The sequence below is a fragment of the Heteronotia binoei genome, chromosome 3, assembly GCF_032191835.1.
Source record: "Heteronotia binoei isolate CCM8104 ecotype False Entrance Well chromosome 3, APGP_CSIRO_Hbin_v1, whole genome shotgun sequence".
Lineage (NCBI taxonomy): Eukaryota > Metazoa > Chordata > Lepidosauria > Squamata > Gekkonidae > Heteronotia > Heteronotia binoei.
The window spans coordinates 101,653,641-101,668,600 of NC_083225.1; the positions used below are offsets into that span (position 1 = coordinate 101,653,641).

The window sequence follows — 14,960 nt, forward strand, 5'->3', positions numbered from 1 at the left end:
CCCAGTTCATAAAGTTATGTCACTGAATTTACATGACTATTCCAGATTTATCAAGGAACTGATCCAGTTAAGTGCTAAATTTCCTGCCTTGAAATCTCTAGTTGCTAGCTCTAGCATTGATTATGGGTGTCCAACATGTGTGGATCTTGCCTCATCACTGTTACGAATAATAGAAAATCTCAGCATTAGCAATGCTGTTGCTTTTAAAGAAGTACATGGTGAGGCCATATAACTTTGAGATGTTTTTCTTTCTAGGAATTGTTGACGATTTGACAGCTGCTGGTGTCAGATGCTTTGGTCCTACAGCAAAGGCAGCTCAGCTAGAATCCAGCAAAAGTTTTTCGAAAGCTTTTCTGGATAGGAATAGCATCCCAACTGCAAGATGGAAAGCTTTCACTAGTGCAGAAGAAGCTTGTACCTTTATTACTAGGTAAATCATCTGTCAGAATTGTTAAAAATTTTGTTTTGTCATTCCTGTGTTTGGAAATGTATCCACAGTGTTTGTGGGCATTCCCTGTTAGCTACTTCCTTTTCTGTATTCTTTCTTTCAAGTGCAGAGTTCCGTGCTCTTGTGGTAAAGGCAAGTGGTCTGGCTGCTGGGAAAGGTGTGATTGTTGCTACCAATAATGAAGAAGCTTGCAGAGCAGTACATGAAATAATGCAGGTGAGCTGAAGTTATCCTAAGTCTTTCACTTTCCATCAATATATGCAGTAACAAGTTTCACTCTTGAGAACACCATGGTTTCCTAGTGAATGTTATGATACCCAATCCTGCCCCTTCTCTGTTTGCTGTTGCCTTTGTATTGTAGATGACTTGAAGCTCATTTTCTGGACCTAATGAAACATGCAGAAAAGGCTGATCTCAGTTGCCAAAATGGAGGGGAAGAAAGTTCAACAAAAATGAAGGGTTGATGGCTAACTTCCTACAACTAATCATGATGTTGGGAATCATTTCAAATTATGTGCTTGAAGATAAACTTCTTTACTGAAGAATTTAATGCGTTAGATTTCAAAGCACAAATTACTCTCCTGGCCAAAAACAAAACAAAACCCCACCTGAATTGGCATCTGCTTATTGTATGGTTTCCAATTTGATATTAACTGTGTCTAACCATTTATTAATCAAGGTAATTTTTATCCTGCTTTTCCTCCAGACAACTCAGGGCAGCACATCTGGTTCTCTTCTCTTAATTTTTATCCTCACAACAACCCTGTGATACAGGTTAAGCTAAAAGAGAGTGAGTGACTGGTGCATCTAGGAAGCTTCATCCCTGAACAGGGGTTTGATCATGGACCTTCCAGTCATCAACTGACACCCCAACTACTACATCGTACAGTTACTAATTTATTTGACGATATGAACAAATATTTTAATGAACAATTAATGAACAAATATTTTAATTTTGTTCTATTATTATTCAGCAAAACCAAGACAGATTTCAACATGCTCACAACTAATTTTAGAATTGCCTGCTGTATTCCTCTAAACTGAAAACAATAGCTTGCATCTCATGTAGTTTTAGCTTGGAAGTTGAAATGCATAAGAACTAATATAGTGCCTCCATCATTTTTGTGCCATATGTGGTTAATGTCAGTGTGATTAGATTTTTTTTGGGGGGGGGGGAGGAGATGCCTTGACATTTATGGTAATAGAAGGGAGCTGAGGCATCTCTGGCTAGGAAGAAGGGGAGAAGGTGCTCTTTGCCAGACTCCAAGCATCCTTTTCCAACAGGGAGTAATAACATGCTAGTCCTTTGATGTGTTAACATGTCTTGATTGGAGAATCCAGATTTGGTGGGCTGGAGCCCCAAGTCTTGGCACCCAGCTTGACTAAGACCCTGGGCATATACATGAGGTGGAGTCTGAAAAGGGGAGCTGTTCCTTTAGGGGCTCTTTGGGCACCTCCTACTGCTAAGGAATGGATAAGAACATAAGAGAAGCCATGTTGGATCAGGGCAATGGCCCATCCAGTCCAACACCCTGTGTTACACAGTGGCCAAAAAACCAGACTCCATCAGGAGGTCCACCAGTAGGGCCAGGACACTAGAAGCCCTCCCACTTTGCCCCTCCCCCAAGCACCAAGAATACAGAGCATCACTGCCCCAGACAGAAAGTTCCATCAATATGCTGTGGCTAATAGCCACTTATTTATTTATTTACATTAGACTTTTATCCCGCCCTCTCCGCAAGCGGACTCAGGGCAGCTTACAACAGTCGTTTACACAATTTAAAACAATGTCAATAAAATCTATGAAACATTAATACAATTAAAATTTAAAAACTATTCCACGGTGCTGTACCATTACTATGTTGGCGGTTCTGCTTTTCAGACGGTTGGTCACTGGGAACTCTAGCTGATGTCAGGTGGCAGCTCTCTCTCAGTTTAAGCATTGAAGGCCTGTTGAAACAATTCAGTCTTACAGGCCCTGCGGAGAGCATTCCATAACTCTGGTGCTGCCACCGAGAAATCCCTGGCTCATGTCAAACGCAACCTGGCCTCCTTTGGTCCAGGGGTGGACAGCAGATTTTTTGTCCCTGAATGCAGTGCTCTCTGGGGGATATATGGGGAAAGGCGGTCCCGCAGATAAACAGGTCCCTGACCATAAAGGGCTTTAAAAGTCAATACCAACACCTTGAAACGGATTCGGAACACAATAGGTAGCCAGTGCAGCCCTTTCAGCACTGGCTGAATGTGCTCCCATCGAGGGAGCCTCATTAACAGCCGTGCCGCAGAGTTCTGCACTAACTGTAGTTTCCGAGTCAGCGTCAAGGGTAGCCCCATGTAAAGAGCATTACAGTGATCTATTCTTGAGATGACCGTAGCATAGATCACCACTGCTAAGTCATTGTGCTCCAGAAAAGGAGCCAACTGCCGCACCCACCGAAGATGAAAAAAGGCGGATCTAATAGTGGCTGCTACCTGGGCCTCCATTGTAAGGGAGGACTCAAGGAGCACGCCCAAGCTCTTGACCTTAGGGGCTGGTATCAATGGCACCCCGTCTAGAGCTGGCAGCTGGACCCCTCCCCGTGGACCACCCCGGCTCAGATAGAGAACCTCTGTCTTCGTCGGATTCAATTTCAGCTGACTCAGCCTGAAATTGACCTCTGCTCCATATGTTTATCCAATCCCCTCTCAAAGCTGTCTATGCTGGCAGTCATCATCACCTCCTGTGGCAGTGATGTCACATGAATTGTGAGTACTTAATTAGCAAATGCCCTTTTGTTTTATTAGTGTACCTAGATTCTGTCATTTGAAATACCCTGAGTTTGTGTCTTGTGCAAATAAAGTTTGTTTAATTTGAGAGACTCTGCAGAAGTCCTTACCCACCTACCTGGCTGCTTGGTGTGCTACAGAGCAATACCCTTGTGAGGATGGCTTTGGGCCACCCGCATGAGAGAAGGGGGACAGGATTTTACCCAAAGTGGTGGCAGCAGCAATAAAGGGGGGCAAAACAGGGATTAGTCTTGCCCCACAATGTTACAGATATTACAGTAGTCAGCATTTGAAAATAAAAGCAGTTCAAGAAAGAGATCTCTATTATGGCTTTCATGCAGAGAGATGGAGAACATTTTTTTATGTTTTTTCTTTTGCCTTCTCTGATCGATTAGGCCTGTTCCCTCTGTCAGAATATAGTTATAAATTACAAGTCTACAAATGATAAGACTTGTGTATACTTCTGATGCAGGATAAAACCTTTGGAGCAGCTGGAGAAACTATCGTTGTTGAAGAACTTCTTGAAGGAGAAGAAGTTTCTGTAAGTGCATAATGTCTAGAATATTGTCTAGATGTCCTGGGTTGGAGGTGAGCCCAGACCCTGCAGAAGCAGCCAGAGAACAGTCAGGACATCTTCCATCCCTCCACTTATGCCTGGAGCTGCCCTGATACCTGGAACTCGCCTGCTGGCAGCAAGGGACCAGGCAGGCATGGCAACGACAACCCAAGCTGCTGCAGACCAAGGAATACTAGCCAGGAAAGAGGGACTGCAATTGCCAGGCCAAGAATGCTAGACGGCAGTAGCTCCCAGAGTCACAGCAGTGCTGCCAAGTAGCAGGCCTCCAGAGCCCTGGCTGCCCAGGTGGATGCTTGCAGTGAATGGCCCTGACCCCCGCCCCACCCCTTAGGAAGCAGCTGAATATCTGTGGTAGGGGCAGATGGGCTAGGGCAATTTGGGGGGGGGAGGTGATTGAATGGGAGGGATCCAGGGATTAGATACCAGTGAGTGCAGAGCCTCAGTGAGTGGCACATGGGCTGCACAATGGCTGTATGAGCTCAAGGGAGGGAAGGCTCTGGATAGGTGGGGCAGGAGAGGGCAGCACTCAGTGGAGAATAAAAGGAAGTTCCAGGAAAACAGTCCAGGGAGGAAGCAGTGGCTGGCATCCCTAGGCTGCAAGAGGGTCAAATCCAGTCAGGAGAAGGAGAAGCAAAGTGACACAATTCCCCCCCCCCCCCCATTCTGAGGCCTGGGGAAACTGCCACCATACAACAGGCAAGATGGCAGAGCACAGGCTGCCCCAGGGTGAGCAAGTGGAAGTCTCACCCTGGGTATGATCCAATTAATCCTTTTTATGATGTAGTTATTTCAGTTGGAGAAAATTAGCACGTGCTCAGCTTAACCCCTCAATGGAACTTAAATGCAGCACTGGTTGTGTCCTGGCTGTTCTGTACATTAGGTACAACCTTATTATACTTAAGAAATTAATGCTAATTGGGGAAGATAATGGAAGTACTGTTTCAGGCTCATCCTAATATGAGTTGTCAGAGCAAAAATTCTTTCTTCTGATTATCAGTGTATTATGTTGCCCTATAAATAGTATTTGCTAAGTGACCTATTGGTGGGGCCCAAATATTTCCATGTCCCTTAAGCAGCCATAATTGTTAAAAGAGCCATAATTGTTAAAAGAGAATTACAATCAAAGGAATTTTCACAAGTCGAATAATAATAATAAATTTGCAAGTGGCAGAAAAGAGTTCCAAGATCACCTGTTTTAAAACATAGAATTTATCATTTGTTTTCTGGATTTCTGCAATAAAAGTGATTTCAATAAAGTATTATGCCCTGTGCCAATAGAATCTGGCTGATGTTCCTAACTTGCACAAGAAGGTTTTATTCTCCTTCCAAAGGTGCTCCCCCTCCCCAGAGTAATGCCAATGGGAATAAAAGTCTAAAACACAAAAGTATTCTTCTGTCTCTCATTATAAGCAGTGTATTGTTCATAATAGAGTTGTCATTAATTATTATTAATAAACACTGTATACGCCTAAAAACCAAATGCGTTTCATGTACATTTGTTGAGCACAATTTTCTAAGTTGTCTCTTATTTCTGATTTCCTTGTAGTGCTTATGCTTCACAGATGGTGTCACTGTTGCTCCCATGCCACCTGCCCAGGATCACAAACGGTTAATGGATGGGGATCGGGGTCCAAACACTGGTGGCATGGGGGCATATTCTCCAGCACCTCAGGTAAAATGCTCTTTGTACAATGCTGCTTTGGCAGTGTGTGTGTTCCTAAAGCTAATGTGTTCTGCTGTGAGAATTGAGGAGTTGAAAAACAGCATTGTGCCCCTAGAAATAAACAAGCAAGGCACATTGATTCTTCTTGTCAGACCAGATGAAATTCTGTACTTTCTTCAGGGTCACTTGAGTCTGCCTTGATCTTTAAGAAGAATGAATAGTATCAAACAATCAGTAGGATCCAACCTGCTGACTTTGCAGCCAGATATCTGAACTGTGTCAGTTGAAAAGTATTGCATCTTAAATGATATGACAGTTTTGTCAGTGATGGTTCAGTTACAAATGAAAGTGTGATGTTGCACATTTAGGCTAATGATATTCAGCATCTGTTAAGGCTTATCACCTTTCAGTTTACCTACCATTATGGTATAATAATCAGATGTGATGGTGAGCTGTAAAAGTGATCATGTAATCACAAATAATGGCATTATTATACTATAGAATGCTCTACTATAGAATGCTTAACTAGGCACAAATACTCCCTCTAAGCAGTGATGTCTTGTGAGTAAAAATACTACTTTGTGAGCTACTGGCATTAAAGTTGTGAGCTTCTGCATAAATTAGTTTGCTCTGGGGCCATTTTTCCTGAACTAAGACAAAAATGTGTGAGACAAAGGCTAAAAACCTGTGAGCTAGCTCAACCTACCTCAGTTTGGAGGGAACACTGCTAGGCACTGAACAAAATTCTAAAATAAGGCACAGGTGCAACACACAGGATTAAACGTGACACTCAAGGCAAGGAGGGTGGAGGGTAAAGCATAGGGAAGATACGCTGGAGCAGGTATTTGCATCAGTTTAGGGCAGATTTGTCTTCCCCTTATCCTTTCTGAGAGGGAATGATGCCATCTACCAGCAATCTTTGATTCTCTGGATGGTGACACCCCCCCCCCCCCCCACACACACACACATACATACCTCTGAAGTCACAGGGAAATGAGCTGTGTTCTTGCTGGGAAAGTGAAGGTTGCCATCAACCTGGAGAAAATATGCCCATTCCCTTTAATATAGGTTTACTATGTGGATATGGGCAGGTAATGCTGTTCATAACATGGAAGTAAACAACATCAACTGCTACATGATGTGAGGGGACACACATCATTTTTTCTCCAGGTTGTTGGAAACTGTACAGGGAAATCCTGCTCCCTGTAGCTATTGATTCTCTGGCCAATGACTACAGCCAGGCTGGTTGTGTAAATTTCATAAATTTAGGTGAAATGATAATATGGCATACAAGTTTGAGTTTGGGGTGGGTTCATAGTTTCTCATCACCTACTGACTTGCAGTCAGATCTCTGAGCTGTCTCAGTTGAAAAGTGTTGTATCTTACATGATATGACAGTATTGTTGGTGATGGTTCAATTACAAACACAAGTCTCCACCTCATCAAGGGGTAAATTCACAAACACACAAATCAGCTCTTACTCTGTCAAGTAGAAATTATATTTGTATAGTGCAAGTATAGAACATTATAATATCTTTGTAGAGAATAGCATATTATCATTTGCAAGGTTTTTTCTTGAGAGAGATGCATGGGAGGGCAGGATACAAATGTAATAAAATAAATAAAAATAAAATAAATAAATAAATATTGTAAAGTTCCACATACTATGAAAACACTGTACTAAGCATCTGAACCATTTTCCAGTTTACTTTAATTGTGTATCTTCTGCTGATTTTTAAAAAAGTATTGCAAAGTTGTCTCTTAAACAACTAGTTAACTTTAACTACTTTTTTCACTTAATAATCCACAGTCAGAGCAGGTGATATGGGAGGGGGAGAGTTAACTTTAACTACTTTTTTCACTTAATAATCCACAGTCAGAGCAGGTGATAAGGGAGGGGGAGAGAAAGATACAACAAAGGGGACTGAATTGTCCCTTAAAAGCTTGCACTGGTGATTTGTTACATAATTTTTTTATTTATCAGAGAAACTTGATTAATGGTAGACTTGGATTTTAAAGCTTATGGAAAAACTAATGGCCTACAGGTGCTCAATTATGCGTATGACTATATAAATCAAACATTTTAATCCATCTAGGCTAGTATTGTCTATTGTTGTGACTCTCCAAGGTCTTGGAGAAAAATCTTTCCCAGACAGTTCCTAGGACTAAACTGAGCTATACCAGTAGGCAGTGCTGTACCACTGAACTATGTTTCCTCCCAAGAATAGTTCATACATGAATGTTCCCAGGAGAAAGCAGTAGGGACATTTGCCCACCTTTAGTGCAGAAAGTCAGGCCAACTGCCTCATTTAAGAGATCTTGCTCATCCTGATTTTTTTTGGGGTCACCCTGACTCTGTGAACAGATACCCCCACAGTGTTCTATGAAATAATGCAAAAAAATTAAACATCATTTATTAAAATGCTATTTTTAAATATCTTACTAGCTATCCAAGGATCTGCTTCTGAAAATCAGAAATTCTATTCTTCAGAAAACAGTTGATGGTATGAGAAGAGAAGGTATCCCTTACGTAGGTAAGTGGGAGATGTACCATCATATCCTGTGCTGTCATGTCCTTCCACTAGCATCACAAGCAGTTGTGACATGGGATTACAACTGTAATTGCTATGGTGCCTCCTGCAGCTGAAAAAAATGTAAAATTCACCCACCTTTGGTTCCCTCATGTTGCAGCATGTATATGCCCAGCCTTTACCGAGCTGCTGTATGGAGATATCTTTTTCCTAGACTTTGGAAGTGGATCCCACACATGTTTTTTAAACTTGGAGAAGACTAGACTGTACATGAACACAGTTCAGCCTCTTCTCCCATGATACAGTCCGGAGGGGGAGGAACCATAAGAAGGCAACTCTAAGCCATTCAGATCCAACATGATAGTTCTAGTCCAGTGGTGGCGAACATATGGTACAGGTGCCAGAGGCAGCACTCAGAGCCCTCTCTGTGGGTGCACGCGCTCCCTCTCCCCCCCCCCTGCACGAGGCTTGGCTCCCCCCTGTGCCCCCCACCTTCCCTCCCTCCCTGGAGCTGCAATGCAGCTGTGCTCCATGGCCCCCCTCCTCTTCAGAGGTGCACCGAGTCGCGCTGGACCCTACCAGCTTTGATGCAGCCAGCGTGCCTTCTAACTCTTTGAAGCCCGCACAGGAGAAGGCTTCACTGCTTCTCACTTCCGGCTTCAAAGAGTTAGAAGGTGTGCCAGCCGCATTGAAGCCAGTAGAGTCCAGCTTTGGCGCAGTGCGGTTTGGTGTGTCTCTTAGAAGGAAGGGGGCCACAGCGCGTGGCTGCATTGCAGCTCCGGGGAGGGAGGGAAGATGGGGGGCGGCGGCAGAGGGGCTGCAGGGGGGGAGCCGAGGTGTGCGGGGGGAGGCAGGGAACACATGTGCCCCCAGAGAGGGCTCTGAGTGGCTTGGTTTGGAGAGGGATTTAAAGAAACAAATGCCTTCTCCAAGCTGGCAGACGGGGCGGTGGGGGTTTTGAGAGGCACACAAAAGTTGCAAAAGAACCAAGTCACGGTTTGGCCACCCTTGCTCCAGGTGGTAGCTGGAGGTTGCTGGCTTTTACAACTGATCTCCAGGTGACGGAGGTCAATTCACCTGGAGAAAATATCTGCTTTGGAAGGTGGACCCTGTGGCATTATACCCTTCTGAGCATGGGTGCAGAACAGGGTTGCCAACCCCCAGGTGGTGGCTGGAAACCTCCTGGGATTACAGTGACTCTCCAGGGGATAAGAGATCAGTTTTCCTGGAGAAGATGGCTGCTTTGGAAGGTGTACTCTGGAGTCATATCTCATTGAAGTTCCTCCTCTCCCCCAAACTCAGGCTCCTTCTCCCAAATCTCCAGATATTTCCCAACCCAAACCTGGCAACCCTAACTGGGCCTCCTTCAGAGAGACAACAGGGCACTCCAGCCTTTTTGAGCTCATGGGCACCTTTGGAATTCTGACGTGGGGCGTGGGTGCAACCACAATGCAGCCGCCAAGCACAACACACAGGAAAATTCCTTGCAGGTGTTGCTGCAGTTTTGGGGAGGGGGTTAGATGGGACCCACTAGGGCAGGGGTGGCAAAACTTGCTTAACATAAGAGCCACATGGAATGATTGTCAGATGTGTGAGAGCCACCAGACACAAACGTCAGATGTCTGAGAGAAGGAAGGAAGGAAAATAGATGGTGGGAGGGAGCAAGGAGGAAGAGGTGGAAAGAAAGCAACTTGAACTTTAAATGCATTTTCCAAGCCACTGGCTGGCTTGGCTTGAAGAAATGGTTTAAAGAGACACACAATGTGTGTGAAAGAGCCACGTGGCTCCTGAGCCACAGTTTGGCCACCCCTGCACTAGAGAGATGGGTATGGCAACTTCACATTTTCATGTGGCCAAGACCTGGTTGCGTTTCATATTTCAAAACTGTTGTGGCACGGTCCAAGCTGAAGGGATGAAGAGAGCATGGGTGTGTGGGGATGGAGGGTGGGTGGGGAGGAGAGATCAGGATGAAGCACATTTTTTGAAGGGGTGTGGGTTTATTACAGGAAATGCTGGATTCCACTAATCTGGCAGAAACAGCAGCTGGGATCGCCTCTGGTTTAGGAGTGGAAAGGGAGGAACTGCAGGCTTCCTTGTTTTCAAATACGATGCTTCTGATAGCAGTATCTGAGCAGAGTTCTTTCAAGCTACAGGGACCATAAGGCAGATTGTTGATTAGCTGTTTTTGAACTGTTGCACTGCTCTTCTGGTTCACCAGAGCACCCTTACAAGTGTTTGTCCAGCCGCTGCTTAAAGACTGCAAGTGAGGGGGTCGATTGCACTGTTGAACAACTCTTACTGTTAAAAAGTTTTTCCTATGCCAGTCCTCTCCTCTGCTGCCAGCAGGAATAGCTCCCTGCCCTCTTCTAAGTGGCAGCCCTTCTAATACTTCAAAAGAGCAAACATGTCTCTCCCCACAACCTCCTCTTCTCCAGACTGAATATCCCCAAGTCCCTTAGCCTTTCCTTATTGGGCTTGCTCTCCATGGTTACTCGGAAGTAATCTGCAGTGAGCACTGTGGCACCTACTTTCTACACATGCACAGGATTGCAGTTTTAGTTTAAAGAATGAAGATACTGGATCTAAATCCCACCCTTCACTCTGAATCTCGGGGTCTCAGAGCAGCTCACAATCTCCTTTATCTTCCTCCCCCACAACAGACACCCTGTGAGGTAGATGGGGCTGAGAAAAGCTCTCCCAGAAGCTGCCCTTTCAAGGACAGCTCTGTGATAGCTTTGGCTGACCGAAGGCAATTCCAGCAGCTGAAAGTGGAGGAGTGGGGAATCAAACCCGGTTCTCCCAGATAAGAGTCCACACACTTAACCTCTACACCAAACTGGCCCTCATTTCTCACATCAAATTTTCTAGTTAATACAATTCAGACTACCCCTGAAGTTTCCAAGGGTAGCCATGCTGGTCTATAGTAGAACAACTAGATTCAAGCCCAGGAGCACCTTAGAGCCCAACAAGATTTGGGGGAGGGGGCACAAGCTTTCCAGCATTAGAGCTCCCTCGATTAGATAAAAGGAGCTTTGACTCTCTAAAATCTTGTGCTCTAAGGTGCTGCTGGACTCAGATTTAGCCATATAAATCAGCGGACTCCTTTCATCAACTTAATTTATTAACTAACATCATGCATCCCCTGCCTTCCTCCCCCAAAAGGATACTGAAGTGGTTTGACACACTCTCCCCTTCTCTTTTATCCTCACAACGAACCTATAAGGCAGGTTAACTCAGAGTATATTACTGGTCCAAGGTTTCCCAGCAAGCTGCCAGGGCAGAGCAGGCATATGAATCAGGACCTCCCAGATTTGATTTGGACACCCTAAACCAGCTCCTACTAAACACACTGTATTTTAATGTATTATTTTTTCCTAATGGCAAACTAGAATGATGTTTATAATGTATGTTACATGTTCAAAAGTAAATTAGTCGACAGGAACACCTCTGAGAAAGGCATGTTCTCAGTTTAACCCAGACCTGCAAGCAACAGAGCAATGAACAGCCTCCATTTATTGCCAATGACATTCTCACCATCATTCTCCCATTCTGACATGTTACTATTTTGTTGGTTTCCTAAGCATTTGCTGTCCAGACCAAATGTTCTTTCAGTTTGTTAATTTCACTATGGGTAGTTTTTTCTAAACTAAAACCTCAGTATTCAGGTTAAATTGCCATGTTGGCATTTTGTGATAAATAAGTGGGTTTGGGGTTGCAGGTTGGGCACTCGGTCTCTAAAAGTCATTGTTCTAGTCAGTTTTTCTTCTTGATTTCTCCATAAGTATTCAGCAGATGAAATATGTTCTACAATATGTATGTGTTACAGGAATGGGCATGAACCAGCTGATGAACAAAAGTTCATGATGAATTTTGGCTAGTTTGTAGTTCATGAAATCAAGTTCGCTGCAAATCAGCTGGCACAAACTTTCAAGCTGTTTGTGGAGGTTCATGCCAGTTCATGAGCAGTTGCCCAGATAGACTGTGTTTGTTCAATTAAAATGTTTATATAATTTCAAAGCAGTAATTTGGATGGCATGTAGAGGACCATCCAGAGAAGGTCTCCCGAGAACATGATGCCTCTAGCATGCACAGGATCCATTTATATACTCTTGAACCTGCACCTGTCAAAATGACAGCTGATAGGTGGTCATTTTGACAGGCACAGATTCAGGAGTGTGTAGAACAAATCTTGCGCAAGCTAGAGACAGCAAACCTACAGCAGATCTCCCCTTGATGCTCCTCTACATTTCCTCTAAGTCTCTAGCTTGCACAGGATTGATCTATACACACTTGCACCTGTCAAAATGACCTGACAGGCATCATTTTGACAGGCACAGGTTCAGAAAGTTCAGGAATGTATAGAACAGATGTTGTGCAAGCTAGAGACATCAAACTCGCAGGGAATCTCCAACTCACTCTCCTCTACTTGCCCTCCAAGTTTGGTGAGGATTGGATTTACAGGGCCTGAGTTATGTTTGTCATTATTATACTATATATAGTCTATATATATATTATATTGAAGTATCTGTCTATCAGTCATCTATCTATCCTGCCATTTCTGCAGAAAGCATTCCGGCGGGGGGGGGGGGCGGGTTGTAACTCACACCCCGTAAATTAAATCCTCACCAAACTTGGAGAGCACATAGAGGAGTCAGCTGGATATCCCCTGTAAGTTTGGTGTCTCTAGCACACCACGAAGCTGTTATAATGCCTCACAAACCAAACCAGTTTGTGAGGCAGCTAAAAGTTCATGACGGTCTGTGATTCACGAATAGGGCATGCCACAAACCATGAGCTGAACCGCATTTTTCATGCCAATTCCTAATGTGTTATTCAGTGAAAACATCTGCTGCAGAAGGCAAACTGTGTTGTCTTTTCAAAAATTATAACTATAAACTGTTGAGGACAAAGTTCTGTGGGCCTGTTATATAGTTACCTGTAGATATTTGAAAGACTAGTAGTTCATTTTAAATATACTTGTGTGAAGATCCTCAGTACATTGTGACTTTTGAATTAGGTGTGCTCTACGCTGGATTGATGTTAACCAAGGATGGACCTAAAGTTTTAGAGTTCAACTGTAGATTTGGTGACCCTGAATGTCAGGTGAGTGACTATAAGAAAAATTATTTCATTGTTTAAAAACTTCCTTCTGTTAACCCATTTCTGTCTCAAAGATATTAAAAGAAAATACAGTACTTTCAAGTAAGTACTTTCAAGTAAGTATATGCAATGTCTTGTAAACAGTGTAGTAATAATTTAAATACTTTGTCTGTATTCTCATAGTCTTCCTTTTATTTCACCGGGGGTTCATTTCCTAGCTATCTTCATGTTTGTTTCATGACACATGGCCACCTATCTGTTATCTGGTGTTTATCCTTACATAGGTAATTCTCCCATTACTCAAGAATGATCTCTATGAGATTGTACAAGCAACCATTGACAGGAAGTTATCTGGTCACATTCCTGTTTGGCATGAAGACTGTGCAGCTGTAACGGTGGTCATGGCTAGTGAAGGCTACCCAGGAACCTACGCCAAGGGTTTGGAAATAACAGGTAGATAATTAAGACATAGAACCTAATCATGTAGCCAGTTGATCAGCATGCAGTACATTTCCAGCTTTATATGATTAACTCCAGGTTATGAGTTTCTTTGAGCTTAACTAACTAAAGTGACAAACACTTCTGTTTTAACCAGTGGAAAACCATTGATGGTTTTTACACAGAAAACTAGCAGATTTCATTTCTGCTTGAGGAGACTGAATTAATTATACAGAGAAATAGCAAGTTTTATGTAAAATGAATAGATTTTTGCTTGTTGTTGTAATGCTTGCATAAAGGAAAAGAATAAAGCATCTTGGTGATACTCCTGTAGGGGGTTGGAGTAAACTTTTTGTCAAGTTCTTCAAAAAAGTACTTTTGCCAAGTACATTATTAGGGCTCCTACTGTGTAATTTCCCTATGATAAAGTGTAGTCATTATGCTCAATGTCCTGTCTTTTTAACACAAATTCCACCTTTGGCTAAGGAACAGGTTCCCCCCCCCCCCTCCCTAGACAGACAGTTTTAAAAAACAGATAACTGACCAGCAAGCTATACTACTGGAATGCAAGTAACCTTAAGCATAGGGCAGAATAAAGTGAGTGAAAGTAAGGATGTTTGCGTGCATTTGTGTCTATAGCCTCCTTTTATGTGAATGCTAGTGAGGGTAGTCATATGGCTTAAGGTACAAGGACCCAGAAGATCTACATTAGTCCCATGCTCTCAAGCAAAAATAATGCACGAGCTTACATGTGTATAGTATGTGTCTCTTTGTTGACGTATTTCCACAATTGCTTGGTCATACAATAAATATGTAGCACCTTTTAAAATGTAATTTCTGTCTTTGCATTTGCATTGCCACTTTGCAGGATTTTCTCAGGCTAAAAAGCTAGGCTTGGAGGTGTTCCATGCAGGCACAACCATAAAAGACGGCAAAATGGTGACCAATGGAGGCAGAGTCCTCACCGTTACTGCAATCAAAAAGGATCTTGTATCTGCACTAGAAGAAGCCAACAAAGGTGTAGGAGTCATTCAGTTCAGTGGTGCCATTTATAGAAAGGATATTGGTTATCGAGCTATAGCTTTCCTTAAACAATCCAGGTATCTATCTGAAGCTGAAGATCTGTCATAAGAATTTGCATTAACTTTATGTTAACCAAAGATTTTAGTATCATTACAAAGTTATAGCATTATTTAGTATCCATTTGTTCTTATACTTTATATAACATATAATAATATTCTAATGAATTCATAACAGACTTGTTTGTGATTTCAAGAACAGACATCATGGATTAAATTCATTTTCCAATCATATGTCTTTCTTTTACTGAAGCCTTTAAAACATTGACTAGCATTCATAGGATAGATTATTTCAGATGTACTTCAAGCATGATTTTACCACAGTATTGAATAAGTCAGTCTATCCTGGTTTGCTCCT

At 43.0% G+C, this 14,960-nt stretch overlaps 1 protein-coding gene across 1 annotated transcript in view; it reads left to right on the plus strand.

Moving 5' to 3' along the window:
* Positions 1–14,960, plus strand: part of GART (phosphoribosylglycinamide formyltransferase, phosphoribosylglycinamide synthetase, phosphoribosylaminoimidazole synthetase) — a 74,165-nt gene that overhangs the window by 10,666 nt on the left and 48,539 nt on the right. Inside the window, exons 5-12 of the mRNA XM_060234302.1 lie at positions 256–430; positions 553–664; positions 3,687–3,755; positions 5,338–5,463; positions 7,901–7,988; positions 13,003–13,088; positions 13,370–13,538; positions 14,392–14,623. Of these exons, the coding sequence (XP_060090285.1) occupies positions 256–430; positions 553–664; positions 3,687–3,755; positions 5,338–5,463; positions 7,901–7,988; positions 13,003–13,088; positions 13,370–13,538; positions 14,392–14,623 (1,057 nt within the window). The remainder of the gene's footprint in view (positions 1–255; positions 431–552; positions 665–3,686; positions 3,756–5,337; positions 5,464–7,900; positions 7,989–13,002; positions 13,089–13,369; positions 13,539–14,391; positions 14,624–14,960) is intronic.